Source organism: Dendrobates tinctorius, unplaced genomic scaffold (genome assembly GCF_039654945.1).
Source record: "Dendrobates tinctorius isolate UK_male_01 unplaced genomic scaffold, ASM3965494v1 ptg000143l, whole genome shotgun sequence".
NCBI lineage: Eukaryota > Metazoa > Chordata > Amphibia > Anura > Dendrobatidae > Dendrobates > Dendrobates tinctorius.
In genome coordinates this window covers 25,235,953-25,251,831 of record NW_027361810.1, presented here as the reverse complement: position 1 = coordinate 25,251,831, position 15,879 = coordinate 25,235,953, and the positions used below count along the sequence as shown (strand labels likewise).

At 39.2% G+C, this 15,879-nt stretch overlaps 1 protein-coding gene across 1 annotated transcript in view; it reads left to right on the top strand.

Moving 5' to 3' along the window:
• The first annotated feature begins 1,136 nt into the window (after window positions 1-1,136).
• Window positions 1,137-15,879, top strand: part of NEB (nebulin) — a 166,873-nt gene continuing 152,130 nt past the window's right edge. The window contains exons 1-3 of the mRNA XM_073545254.1: window positions 1,137-1,197; window positions 6,712-6,830; window positions 9,559-9,639. Coding sequence (XP_073401355.1) covers window positions 1,137-1,197; window positions 6,712-6,830; window positions 9,559-9,639 — 261 coding nt within the window. The remainder of the gene's footprint in view (window positions 1,198-6,711; window positions 6,831-9,558; window positions 9,640-15,879) is intronic.

The window sequence follows — 15,879 nt, the reverse complement described above, 5'->3', positions numbered from 1 at the left end:
AATAAAATACAGGTTTAATTTGAATTATTTACCATTTTTATATTATGATTAAATAACAAAAAAATATATTTTCCGGTAATGATAAATAACGTTCCTCGCTGAGTTGGTATTGGTTGCGTTGGTACAAGTTGACATTATTGATATGATTTTTGGGGGAAATTTACAGATAATGGTAATAAGGACTGGATTCATTGGGTTTGGCTATACAAGTTTTTCTTATAAACTTTGCTCTTTCAAATTTTTCTTTTAATTTTCTTGAAGGCTATGTCTGTTCACATGAGCCTTTTTGTCAGGGGTTCATTCTGTAGCACCGTTCTCGCTTTCAGAAGTGCCACATTCCTTAACTAAAATCCAATGGACACCATTATAAGCCAATGGGGTCTTTAACTTTTTTGGATCCTTTTAAAAACAGATCTATCCTAGCAGTCATGACTTCATTATCAAATTAAGCCACGATGGCAGTGAAAACATATTCCTCTCAAAAGTGGAAAATTCTGGGAAGTTAAAAAGAATCTGTCACCGAGTCAAAAGTGGCCAGTTTTTGCTGTTATTTTATTCCTACTGCTCCCCTGAGTAATCTTTTTCTTAAATCCGTCATACTGCTCAAGAAATGTGGGCCTTTTTATTTAGTGTTAATTTTTGTGGTCTCTGCAAGAAGGCATGGCTCACAGGATCCTCAGGGGCGTGTCTTAAGGCTGTTCTTCATTATTACCCTGTGAGCAACTCCCTCTTGGTAAAGACAATACAAAGTAACAGTAATTAAAAAAGCCCTATCTCTGGAACCGTAGGGTGGATTTTAAAACAACCAGAAATGGAATACTCAGGGGATCAATGGGAATAAATAGTAGCAAAAAATGGACAATTTTGACCTTATGACAGGTCCCCAATGAGCCACATTTCCTATTCTTCTATACACTAGTTAGAAAAAAATGAAATTATGGCTGGATAAAGACACGATCCTCCCCATGTTACCTTTCCAAGGAAGTCCTCAATGGGAATCAGTCAGTCCCTCATATAAAGAGGACCCTTCACTTGTCATCAATATATAATCACACTGAAACAAGAGAAGAAAGGCGGAAGGCACCGCCAGTACCGCTATATTTCCACGCTGTTGGTATCACACCATGTTGCCGAATATGCCTTGTGATCTCGGGTGCTTAATCTTGAAAAACACAGTGTATGGAAATCCACTAAAAGGTAAATAGATAGCACTCACCGATCTTCAGAAAAATTCCTAACTTTATTGGCAATGTTAAAACATTATTGCCGGGGGAGTGAGCACAGGAGATTTGACCCGTAGAAGTGCTCCTAGGGGCGAAACGGCCGTCGTCAGACCTTGCTCTCTCCTGTGCTCACTCCCCCGGCCACAATGTTTTAACATTGCCAATAAAGTTAGGAATTTTTCTGAAGATCGGTGAGTGCTATCTATTTACTTTTTTGTGGATATAATTGTTTCATCTGACCTAAATGCTGCTGTTCTCCTGAATCTGGTATTCCTATTTTTTGGCTCCAATGGCTCTCCATTCCTGGATTTCCTATTTTTTGGCTCCAATGGCACTCCACTCCTGAGATATGGCCCCCGCTTCCCAGTATATAAATCTAATCTTGTTAGTCAAGGGGGCGTGCGTGGTCCTCCTGAAAATAACCACAGAGAAGAGTTGAGAATCCCACCCACATGGCTAACAAGACTAAATTTATATACTGGGAAGAGGAGGCCATATCTCAGGAACAGAGAAACATGGGAATAAAAGCAAATCAACACCCGATTCAGGAGAACAGCGGTAATAAGAGCAGCTTAGCAAAAATTACCTGTTAATGACAAGTGAAAGGTTATATTTAAGGGATATCATTAGTCCATGGTTAATAGGTAGCAATAAATCCAGAGAGCCATTAGTTTACTGCATGTAGAAGTTACTATCCTATGGACAGTTGTCAACAAGAACCTCATCACAGTTCAAGATGGCCGCTTTCTGATACCATTATGCCACAGTGACATTATAGACTTGAAAAATAAGCAGTCATGTTGGCTACTTAATGGCGTCTAAGCTACAGGAGGCTTTTTATTGATTCCATGGGATTGAAACCTTCCTTTTGTAATGCATTTTATTGTCCTTGAAGGATTCTCTCCATGCTTAAAAACACTTGAAAGTCAACAAACGCAATCCTCGAGATCTGCTCTGGAAATTTCAAGCATATTAGAGAAAATGTCTCATGGAGTTTTCCCTAATACTGTGTACAGAAGATATATCAGTCCTGCAAAAGCTCAGTCCTGAAAATTGGATATTCCAATGTGGCCACCATGTAACACTATCTTGGTTCCGGAAAGCTGAGATTTGAGCATTGGGTGAAGTCTTCGCACTTCAGAGCCTGTTATACCTGTGATGGAACAGCTGCCTGGTTTGGCAATAACAAATGGTGACCAGGTTACAGATCGGGGATGAAGACACCTAAAGAAGGTCTACCATGTGAGGACACATGTCTCATAGCTCAGATGTGGGAGGATACAATATTGAGAAGGAAGGTAGCAAAGGCTTTAGCACTCCACTAATTCTCCTTGCATTCGAAAATAACATTTGCCAAAGGTTAAGAAAAGTGGGAAAAGATATCATCAAATTACATTTTCTCCAATTTTCCAAAGCATAAGAGCCATCCCTACATTGTCACAGTTATAGTCTTCAGACAGCACTAGACAGACTCAACGACTTCTACTAGAGTCTGATCGGCAGATTCCAAAACGTTGGAGCTTATCACAAGTTAGTAATGATAGGATTAACAATTTTGACAACATAAACAACGAGGATCTTCGTTGGAGGATCTTCTGATGGTTGAAATGCTATAACGGTGAAATACTACATGAGATAAGTGGGATTTTGCTCAGTTGTTCGGTGGTGGGTGCAGGTTTAGGCTTGGATTGGAAACAGGAGGCTGCTTCTATAATTTACTGTATGCCAACACTGAAATGGCATGTCGGTCAAAATAGTTTTAGTGTCTGTAGGTGTAATGAGAGCTGGGCTGTGCAAATACTGCGTGCAACTTCCAGACCTACAGTACTGAATGTGGGGCATACAATTAAGTATATATTTATATTTACACAGTATTTTTTAAAAATGTTCTTAGTTAATTTTCATTTGTGGATGCAAACGTTGCATGTTAATAATTTTAATCAGTGTGCAAAAAAAAGAAATAGAATAATAAAAGTGATTACATTGTTAATTTCTCATCAGTTAGAATTACTTCCAAGTTTAAAAAAATCTAAAATTAAAACAGAAAAAAACTTTCTAATAAATAAATGACAAATATCAATAAACAAACAAAAAAGTAAATCAATGTAACGTAAGAGATTTAAGTACCCAAAAAGCAATATCTAATTTAAAAAAAAATGCTCAATATATTCTAAAAAAATATAAATAATCAACTTGTAAAAATGAACACATTACTTGGAAACACCGATGATATGTAATAAATAGTTTTAGCGTCACCGGTCTCCTGTAATGGTACTCTTTAAACTTAATTCCCAATTTTTTTAGGGGTTGATAATTTGTAATTTTTCAGTGCTTTTTTGGTCACACGGCCACAGGATAAGTGATAACTGCATGAATGCTAGAGTCTGATAAGTGGGACCCCACCAATTCCAAGTACAGAAGATCCAAAGTTTTCCACCCAAGTGGATAAAGTGGTAGGTAGCATGCATAACCACATCGCCATTAATTTCTATGTGAACGGTGGAACAGTTCGTCCCATTGAAATGAATTGTGTGGTGTTGAAGCATGCGCACTATTGACTCCTTCGCACAGGGGACTGTTGGCTCCAAATTCTCAGGAAGAGTTGGGGTCCAAGCATTCAGACCCCAGCATTCACATTATGTGTAAATAATTTAGAGATAAACTTCCCTTCAAGAGTAAACTTCTGATGTTGGACCGGTCATCTTAATGAATCCTGGTCAGCTTTAGCACATGGAGTAAGAGCCAGATTCACATATTACCAATCGGGTGCAATTTAGATGCCTTTTTTAGATACGTCTAAGAAAGTACCAAAAATTCTAGACTTACTCTGGATCCATGCCTGAATTTGTCCTCAAAGCATTCACCAAATGGACTTTTCTTTTTAAAGAAAACCTAATATCCTTAGAAAATGTAAAAATGGCCATCTACTAGTAAATCAGAGGTTTGGCAGATAATATCTATTAATATAATTGCCTTGTAATGTTTTAATTTCCTGTTCTGTCCAGATGTCACCATATCCCAGAATTCCAAGCGGAGGAAGTTCACCAACCGCCATATTGGGACACCCAAGTGATGGGTGTCTCATTAGGAAAACTGTTGCTGGTACCAACCTATTGTGCGGTACCACCAGCGGAACACCGTCGCACCACACACACACACACTCCATTCGCCATATGCACCACACTCACACACACACTCACGCAGCCTCTTGTGTGGTACCACCAGCGGAACACCGTCGCACTGCGGCTGATCCCGACGGCAGATTTGCGACGTGTCTACAGGCAGAGGAAGCCGGTCACATTAAAGGGGTTTTCCCATGAACAAAAGTTCATTTTAAAAATTGTCTGTGTCTGACCTTGTAAGGAGCATACCACATCTCCTGGGCAGGGGAGGAAGCAAAAGACAATACTGACATTACAACAGACTGTTTTTAAACAATATTTTACCTCATAAAATGTATCCTCTGCTCTCTCCTGCTGTAGTGTCAGTATTGTCTTTTGCTTCCTCCCCTGCCCAGGAGCTGTGGTATGTTCTGTACACAGTCAGAAACAGGCAATTTTTAAAATGAACTTTCATTTGTGGGAAAACCCCTTTAAATACAAATTCCTCCTGACATGCTGTGCACTAACGGTTTAGTGATGGGGTACACAGGTCAAACAAGAGATGACATGAGAGAAGACAGCAGATGGGGGAGAGAGAAAGTGCACAGGGGGAGACAGCTCAAACGGGACAGCACATGAGGGGAGAACACAGCACAGGAAGGAAAGAGACAGCAGACAAGAGGGATAGCACATGGGGTAGACAGGTCAAAGAAGAGAGCACAGACGGGAGAAGTCAGCACATGGGGAAAGAGAGAGTAGATAGGTGGGTGAGCACATGGGGGGAGAGATTCTCAACACTGCAAAGCCTGCCCCCATTGTGACATTACCGGCCTCCCGATGCGATAGCATCGGGCCTCCATCTAGTTTAAATTAAATGTAGAAGTTACATGTGGCAACATCTGCATGGAAAATTGTGCAACTTGTCCTGTTCCGTTACTTGCTGAAAATGTAATATCCCTTTATTTATTAAAAAATCCTTACTACTTGCCAGTCCTACTCTAACATGAAATCCTCAAAAAGAGGAAAAAAATCCTCCAAAAAATTCAAATACAAACCAGACAGGCCTAAATGCATCTGCACTAATACAAGGTGCAGCGGACTCAAGTAAAATGGCAGCTGCACAGATGCATAAATACCAAATGAAACAGCCAGCCTACAATCAGGGATTGGCCGTGTGGTACACCAGTGCAGAAGAAATAATCCGCATGTGGCAGTGTTCACACAGGGAATGCAGGGCTTCTGGTTCCCAACCTCTTAGTAACACCATATAGGGGGGCTGCCCAGTGCCAACTAGAATGCATCCCGTGTGAACAGAGGCCACACGTTTGCAGAACCATTTGGGCCCAACTGCACCCTGGAAAAAATATAAAAAGTGCACAAAAAACATATCAATATATGTAAGGTATTGGTATCCCTTTACTTATTAAAAAATGTATGATTAAGATAAATATGGACTAATAAAGCAAAACAAAGTGATAGAAAGTTGGAAATTGCTCTTCAGATATGTATGTCAGGACCCTTCATGGTAAGATTGTAATATCAGGACCTGAGCACAGAGCATTCTCTGGTCAACTGTTGGGGCCGAGTGAGTCTGATGACGTGAAACCTCATGCACATGGCAAACCCAACGTTTGCCACCTCCATAATTCCACATGCATTGGACGTAACTAAATGAAGTCTAAGGCATTCCAAGCAGTAACATAAAGTATGGGCCCGTAGATTTTCCATTAAAGATGGCTCTGCAATTTTTCCGTGTTCAAGAGGCTTTATATAAACTTTTAAAGTTTTTGCTTTTTTTTGTTTTTCTCGAATGTTACTAAAATAAACCTATATGCATAGCACTTAGTCTCCTCTTCGGAGCCCTTTAAAAAACCTTGAAGATGTAATTTATGAAAAGCACAGTATTAGATACATCAATAAAAAAAAAATGTAAAGCCTGCTCTAATAGCAAAGATTTTTTTTAAGTGATCCAAAGAATTTCCCACGAAAAATTGTCAATTATCAGAAAATATTAATTTAGCTCTTGTATTGAACCATATTGTGAACTGATTTTTAAATGTTGAGATCTTGATGAATGAGAGCGGCTGAGAATCATCTATCTGCAAAGTGTGTATTTATAAAACCCAAAAATACATTTTTAACTACAATTTCCTGTGCCAAGATAAAGAAAAATCTGCTGTGCTTCCAGGCAACATGTTTCAAATCTGCATGGTCCTATGTCAAGCCAGGCAATTAAGCAATTCTTTTAAGGAGATGTGAGTGATGGTTATTGTTTGGGCTGTTGGACATATTTTATATGTTAGTAAAAAATTTCCAGAAGTAAACAATGGCCGACATGGACATTTATTGATTTACATGGGTGCTATTTTATACCTTGCTTTCTCTAGAGCGCTGTGGTCCCCCAATTGCTAATAGACATATTGCAGAAGTAGAGTCCGCTCCAAAGATCTTCTGGAAGCGAACGAGCAATTTGAGACAGGAGTTGTTCAAGTTTGAAACATCCCCTGTAACCTTTCTGCTGAATAAGGGTTTAAAATTAGCATTTGCTATATGTGATCATGGTCCTGCAAACTGTAGAAGTTCACCCAGCGTGAATTCATCCAAAATCAAAGATTTCATTTATAGTCCTCCATTTATTTCCACATGAGATATATTTAAGGAAAATGTAAATTGTCAATTAGAATGAAACATAAATATAGTGATAGACTATTAAAATGTTATAATGCAGAACCCTTAAAATATACTGCTCCAAAAAATAAAGGGAACACTTAAAAAACACAATGCACTAGGATGTGTTCCCTTTATTTTTTCTGAGCAGTATATATTTAATTAATATTTTTGCATATTGTTAGTACATAATTTTTATATAATTTTGCAGCAAAATATGCATAATTTGTGCATGATGCCACTTTCTCACAAAATGCCTATGCCATTAATACAGTACTTGTGCATCTTTTAATGCAGTTGGAGTTATCAGCCTGTTAAATATTAATTGGTCCTTGATATATAATGCCATTTTAATTTGTCCATGTGGTTGGACCTCACACATGCAAAGTTCAATATCTAAAAAATCTCATAATAGCAGTTGGGTAAAAGAAAATATTTGCTGATACATGAAGTCCACGGTCATAGCTGTTCTAGAATCTTCCCATGTTCTGGTGTACAGAGCTACATTAGTGAACCTTGATGACTACAGAGTAAAAATAACCACTGCAATGTACTGTTAAACTTCCTCTGTGCAGAAAGGATTTTGGGTATCTACTTTCACTGGTTCTGGGGGAAGGCCATTATAGAATGATTTAGTCTATTGTAAATACCTTTAGACTAATATTAACAAATGTAACTTTTCTACTTAGACAATGGTACAGTTTTTTTAGCAGTAATAGTATGTTGTATTGATTATTGCATTTATATTTAGCTATACATTTGGACTATAAAATTAAGCCAACACTTAAGCTCAATATTTATGATGTTGACAAATTTTTAAGGTACTGCTATGGGGTCCACACCAGCTCCTTTTATTTATATATATATATATATATATATATATATATATATATATATATACTGCAGTAAACAACTTTCTAATTTTTTTTCTGTTAAAGTTGATAGACTATACCTTATTATACAATGATGTAACTGGAGTCTTGCATTTGCTTCACACATGAGAGTAATCCTTTGTGGTAATAGCCCTGTGACCTAATATTAAATCCCTGTAAATCTTTCAGGTATCAGAGTTGACACAGCACTCTTGGCAAACTATCCCATTGAAATTTAGGAATATGGTGTCAACACAAGCATATGTCATACATGTAATCCCCAATGAAAGCACATCTAAATTTATTTTCGGTGTGTCATGGAAAAAGTGACAGCCAACTCAGAAATGTACTCATTGTGTAAATGGAAAAATGATTCAAGCTTATATGGGCCATGAATTGGACTCTCAAAAATTGTTTATCAATTCTGTATATCCATTTATCTAGTCTTCTGCCATAGCTATCTTATTTGTTGTATTGCATTTATCTATCTACAGCATTTTTCTATCTATTTTGGTAACTTAGTTAGCTGAATGTTACATTTTAATTTTATAAGTTGTAATGTAATTTTTGGCAGGTAGGCACTTAAGCCAAAAACTTTACATGAAAATATTCTTAGAGAACATCTATGGATGTCATTCTTGGGGGATGGACATATCATATGTGAAATTTGTTTATTTACTTTAGTTAACAGGTGCCTCTTTTTTACTTTAAAATAATTTTTCAGCTGTCTTTTAGATTTTTTTGTTAAGTACCCATGTAACCAATTTCATAACTCCCAAATACTAATGGTCTTTTGTGGAGACATAACGATCACACAGTGAAGGGGCCATATACTTTTCTTATCCATCATATTCATTCTCATATTTGGGTTTATCCTCTGCACATGCTTGTGTTTGTCTTAAAGTGAACCTGATTAGCTGATACATTTTGACCAAACACTGAGTTTGGCTCCATTATTTCAAGCAGGTATGTTTGACTATAAAATGCTGTGAAAACATAGAGTACGTTTAAAAGTTTGGCTTAGGTGACTAGTCCATAGCCACTTTGCCCCTTTTCTTTTGAATGACAGATAAACACATGTAGAAGGAGCGTGGTAGGGTTTGGGAGAAGCCTCAGAGGATCGCCCTCTTGTACTAATCAACTGAGCCACTCATTCCCCAGTCAGCTTATAAATGTATGTCATTTCTGAAACGCCACGTTTCAGAGTAAAAGGTCCCTGGCTGAAATAACAAGGCCAGACTCTGATTCATGCTTGCCATGAATAGTGTGGTGGATCCATTTTCATGGTCAAATCCTGATGAACGTCATGGACTTATCATGGGATCTGGAAGTTTTTACTGAGAATTCTGTATTTTTATGGAAACTTTATCTCTGTGAGCCAAACTATTTTTGCCATCAAAACACTCAAGTCCAAATGGAAACATAATGTGAACAGAACCATATAAATTTGAAAATGGGGTACAAGTAAAATAGTAATTTTGGTTATCTTGGACTAAGCAACTTCTATGGCGTAGCATGTCATTAAACATTGATAGTCAGGAAAATGACTGATATGTGTTAACTAAATACTATGTGTTTTTTTTATGATTGACCTGTATATGACTCTTTTGTTTGTCTGGTTAGTAGCTCTACAGGTAAGTGTCAGATGTGACTCTAACCACCATGTTCTGAGTGTCTGGATTCATCTTTTTATAGTACTCTTATGAAGAGACAATCATTGAAGAAGGGGGAACGGAGGAGGTAACAACACCTCAGCAGACGTTAACTCAAAGCAAAGTAATCTTTCATTTTCTCCCGCTTCTTAAACTACTCTGCTCTCAGGAATTTTTCCATCGGAAAAACTTGGAACTTTCAATGTTTCTATTAATTAAAGTTCTGTAAGTGCATAACCACCAATTTGTACCAAAAAAAGCAACCTCTAGTGTAAATTTATGTGTGGTACTCAGGATGTACACTATGATGGATACAATTGAGTGAAAGTGAAGTTACATTGCGCTGAAAAATTTCAGCTTTGTTTTTTTTTTAATATATTCCGATTTCCTTCACGTACATATAAAAGCTCTGAAACATTCACTCAGGGACATGGCACTAGAAGTAGCTCTTGTTGGAATAGATTAGAAGGTAAACACCATAGAAAATAATTTTGTAAAAATAATTAATGAAAAAAGTCTCTGTAGAGAGTGTAGGTTGCTTATGGATTGTTATTTCATTTTGAGGCTTGCTCATCCTTCCCATGGCTGCCCCCTTGTTTTCTGCAATTAAGTGATTACAGGTCTAAAATCTATAAGGTTACTAAAGTATAAGGTAAAAGAATAGTTAAAAAAATAAAATCACCAGCCATTTCTCATTTTAAAATATGGATATTTTAAAAATAAATTATATATATATAATTACTGCTCAAAAAAATAAAAGGAACACTCAAATAACACATCCTAGATCTGAATGAATGAAATATTCTCATTGAATACTTTGTTCTGTACAAAGTTGAATGTGCTGATAGCAAAATCACACAAAAATCATCAATGGAAATCAAATTTATTAACCAATGGAGGCCTGGATTTGGAGTTACACACAAAATTAAAGTGGAATGTAATGTCCTTAAAACAAGTCAAAATGAGGCTCAGTATTGTGTGTGGCCTCCACGTGCCTGTATGACCTCCCTACAACGCCTGGGCATGCTCCTGATGAGGCGGCGGATGGTCTCCTGAGGGATCTTCTCCCACACCTGGACTAAAGCATCCGCCAACTCCTGGACAGTCTGTGGTGCAACGTAACGTTGGTGGATGGAACGAGACATGCTGTTCCAGATGTGCTCAATCGGATTCAGGTCTTGGTTTCGGGCAGGCCAGTCCATAGCTTCAATGCCTTCATCTTGCAGGAACTGCTGACACACTCCAGCAACATGAGGTCTGTCATTGTCCTGCATTAGGAGGAACTCAGGGCCAACTGCACCAGCATATGATCTCACAAGGGGTATGTTATAGCCATATAAATGGGTGTAAATTTACACCCATTTAATAATAAAGGTATATTAAATTGACAATTCTGTTTTCCTATTTTTACCTTATTTGTTAGATCACTGATCCAGTACCTCTTTTTCTCTATCTGATTTTATATATATAGAGAGAGAGTAAAAGTCCTATATATCAAAATATGAAAAGAATTGATGCAGAAACCTCCACTATTTTCTTTTTGACAGCTGCTTGGTTAATCATTACTTGGGTGTCTATCTCACAGCAGGAGCAGTTAAATTTCAGTTAAGCCCCCGTTACACATAGCGATATCGCTAGCAATATCGCTGTAACGTCACCGATTTTGTGACGTAGTAGCGATATCGATATGTCTGACACTTACCTCCGACCGGCTCCCCCGCTGCTCATCGCTGGTCGCGCGAGAACGTCTTGGATCATTTCTCGTCGGGCGCTTCCTGCTGGGCTTCCTGTGGCGCCGACGAGCGACACGTGGACGCGGGCAGGAGGACGTCAGGATCGCCTCGTCTGACAGGTAAGTAGCGACCCCCGACCCCTGCTATATCGCTGGTGAGATCTGCCTGTGTGATGCACCAGCGATCCATATTGTTGTCGGGATCGCTGGTGCATCGCTAAGTGTAACGGTACCCTTACTCTGCTTTCTGGCCCTGTTAATACCCTCTTAATTCCATATGACCTACAGGGATATTATACAAGAAAGCACCAAGGGAAGAACCCCTAAAATATAACTTTTAGTTAAATGATTAAAAAGACACATATATGTGAAATCACTAAATACCAGGGAGTCCAACATCAATCAATCAGCGAACATAATCCTTTTTCAGAATCTGTATATATCAGAGGGGCAATAGGCTATAATGCCCTAATACACCCTAATACAGCCCTTCCTGACTGCAGAGGTTTATGAGATGGCATTCTATTGAGAATTAATTGTGGTGCATGGGGTGTGTATATTTTATGTAACCTCTGTGAGCAATTTTTGTGCCAGTCATCATCTGGCGAGGTGGATATAGCTTCTTGCTACACGAGTATTGCTCCTTGATCTTTATTGTATGTCATATAAGGTTACTGTATACCACATGTGGAATTTTTTCTGTCCATCAATCTATGTGCATTGTGTTTCTGTAGGGTGTCCTGAATTATTGGACACTGTCTATCGGTGCTGTTTATTATATTCAATTTTTCTTGGGTATCTACCAACTGACTTACCGATTAGCAGCTTTCAACATTTGTTTTGACTACGAGATAGGTGTCATTAAGCTGCATTTTGTTATACACCCTTATCTGACTTCGAGATAAGATTCTACTATGGGGGTATTTATATTATGAGATAATTATTGTTCTTCCATTATATTTCTCAGTAAGACTTTTTTTTTTTGAAAGGGGTATTTACCCTTTATCTTCATATTAGCAGCTGTCAGTATTTTTTGACTACGAGATAAGTCTTATTAAGCTGCATTTTTATACCCTTACTTGACTCCGAGATAAGATTCCACCTTTTGGGTATTCATACTACGAGATAAGTTTACAGCACTATAGCACTTTTTTTAATTATTGTTTTTTCGGTATCATAGGTGTGAGTGTGGTTTCTTTTTTGTGTCCTTTTTTGTATACGCAGCGTGGTCTAGGACGTTATTACGGACGCCGACGTTGGGCGGGGGCGCCATGTCGTCTACAACTAGGGTGCCAACCTCTGCAGTCAGGAAGGGCTGTATTAGGGTGTATTAGGGCATTATAGCCTATTGCCCCTCTGATATATACAGATTCTGAAAAAGGATTATGTTTGCTGTTTGATTGATGTTGGACCCCCTGGTATTTAGTGATTTCACATATATGTGTCTTTTTAATCATTGAATTGAAAGTTATATTTTAGGGGTTCTTCCCTTGGTGCTTTCTGGTACAATACTTGAATTCTTGAACCCAAGATTATTCTTTTTGAGGTTTATAACCATATGCCCTACAGGGCCAAAGTGGATAATATATAATACCTTAGAGTAGTGTTCTAGCTGGTCAGCAAAGATTCAGCCACAATGATCCACGTCGATCAGTGAAGTAAAGGGACAGCAGTGCTGGTACACCTCCTCCAATAATTCTTGGTCCGGTCAGGCTCCTATTTGTATTCCTTAGGTTGCTTTATTAGGCTATATATATATGTTTGGTAGCATTTTCCGGTGGAAAAAAATCCTTTATAACAGCAGCTTCATGAAGATTAAAGCAAGAAAATGCAAAACATATTAACCCTCATTCTCCCGGACATATGACGCACTGATGTCCGGCCTCTGGCAGCAAATCAGGATAACTCATTCACTATAACCACAGATGCTATTTAATCCTGTTTCATGCTCATTATCACATTTTAATACATTGAATTTCCAATAACTTCAGTAACATTCATTACCGCCATCATTCGCACATGTCTAATGCTGCAATGTTACTGCGTTATTGGGGAGCTAATCATGCGGCAGCAGCCATATTATTTATTCACAGCTTACCTTCTGAATTAAAGGGGTTTCTGATTTACTGTAAATAAGTTTCTGCAACTTTCTAACATATTTTTAGTTTCAATTTCACACAATTTTTAAGATCTCTGCTTGGTGTCTGTGAATGAAACCATTCATTAGATAGAGCCTGCGCTTTAACCAATGCAGCTCATGATTGCAAAAAGAGGGATCTTGGTGGGGGGGGGAATGAAGCTCAAAGTGTATTAGAAAATTGCAGAACTTAAGGAAGCACTCCTCTCATCAATCATATTATATAGGACTGTGTACTTACAATTGCTCCTTTTGCTTTTCTACTTAATTATTCTCTTTTCAATTAGGTCTATGACATCACCTGATTAATATCTGACTACCTGAATCCTTCTAAGCTCTATGTAGAAACAGGAGGTCAATTTTCCCTGTATGAGTCATGATTCACTGCAAAAGTACCTGGGGGTGGAGAGGAGTGGGGCAGCTGTGTCAAGAGTTGAACAGGGGGGAAGACTCGTGCAGAGAAAAGAGATTTCCTGTTTTTAAGTAGCCCAGAAAAAAAAGAGAAGAATTATCCGGGTAGAAATGCAAAATGAGCAAATGTAAGTGCACATTGCTATATAATATGATGACTGCAATATGCTAAGGGTATAATAATTTTGATAGGAGGAGTGCTTCTTTAAATTTTTCTTTGAATTAAAATGGAAAACCCCTTTAAGGAGAAGCTCCATTTTCTTATGAATATTAACTGTCCATTTTCTCTGCAGATCTCATCTGTTCTGCTAATCTTCCGTAATCTTTTCACTCTCGCTGTTTCATATACTTAGCTTTCAATGCAAAGAGCTTCATATCTGGCTGTGTGATATGTCAGTGTACGAGTCTGTGTCTATATAGATATTAATGTATGCAATATATATTAATATTTACAAAAATGCAAATGAAAAATACCCCAATAAAAGATTACAACTGTGATTAAAGGGGGTGTCTGGCTGATGACATGAGATCGACTGGTCCCACTGAATTCAGCAGGTTCAGTTGACGTTGCTTTAATATATACAAGCATGTTTATAGCTAAAGGGGTTGTGCAGGTTATGATATTGATGAGTTATACCTTCCATCAATATCAAATCCGAGGGGTCCAACACTAAGCACCACCACTGATCAGCTGTTAGCAGCACTGGTGGCAGCCTCATATAAACAATGACGGAGCTGGAACAGCACAGCTCCATACACCTCATAGTGGTCACTGCCAGGAACTACAGCTATTCTCCAATTCTCTTGAAGGAAATCTTTTGGCTCTCCCGTCTGATAATAGCGGAGAAAAGAAGGCTGGGGTATGTTGATTTTCCATGCCCAGTCCTTTCATTCTCAAGAACATAAGTCACTGCCAGAGATGTTTCAAAGCAGCTGTCACTTTTTTCTCTCTTCCTTGAAAACACATGCATACCTAACTGAATTGAGCATGCATGTGTATAGGAGGCGAGGGTTGGGAGTAATCTGTGTTCATACACATTTTCAGTTGTATATAGTCTTCCCTCGAGATGTAGGGAAGGGCATGATGGATTTCATCGCTTGTCCTGCGGAGATAAACTTGTCTCTTCCCCAATAAAATAACTGCCTGTTCAGCCGAGTTGAGTATGCATGTAGGTAAGTCAGGGAAATGGATGACAACTGTTAGGGTTGGCGGAACACACCAAATTATAAAATAATAGTAGGTGCGTTCGCAGCCCGGGGTCCACTGTGCAGAGGTGCTACACTGCTGCTAAGTAATGGCGGAAGAATTAAGCGGTGTGAAACCAGTCACACGAGGGTTACGTCACCCAATGTGAACAGGGGCGAACTCTGTTAATGCACAGAGCCGCACAACCGCTGAACGTAAATGCTGGAGCCTGTTAAGCTCACAGAGCCTGGCCAAAAGAGCACACAGTGTACGGCCACAGAACTCTACCCCAAGGACATGGGGTTAGAGTCCTTCTAGGCCCACTGAACGCGCGGCATCGCTGCCGCGAACGCCGCTATAGATGCTGGCTATGGAGCACGTGCACTGATGCGTGCTGAGTCCCTGGTGAGGACTGATGCCTGACTCAACCTCTGTCCTACCTACTCCTATGCCTGGGCGCTAGCAGGCTAGGCTGCACAACACATGCGTACCAAGGGTAGGGGTTTCTTAATGAGTCATTCACCAGAGACATTCATGCGTGCATACATCACTCACTCCACATAGTCTGTAAATATAGTCTTATCCTAGCGCATGGCCGAGCGGCCATGCGAACCTTTTATAGTTGCGAGTGTCCGGGACCTTCCTGGCTTCTCGGATGGGCCAATCCGAACAGGAGCAGGACCTGAGCACGTGACCATCGATCTCCAATGGGAGGTCACTCCACGGGCATGCTCAGTGGCCCGACATGGGGACTTAGTCCCTGGAGAAACTTGCTGCTGAGCAGCATGTATTGTTATAGCTGCGCCAGAGGTGGCAGCAGCAAGCAAACCCATGGAGCTGGTCTGGGCAGAGCGCCTGGACCGACGAGTTTGCTGAGCAACCTCCTCTGCAGCTGGAG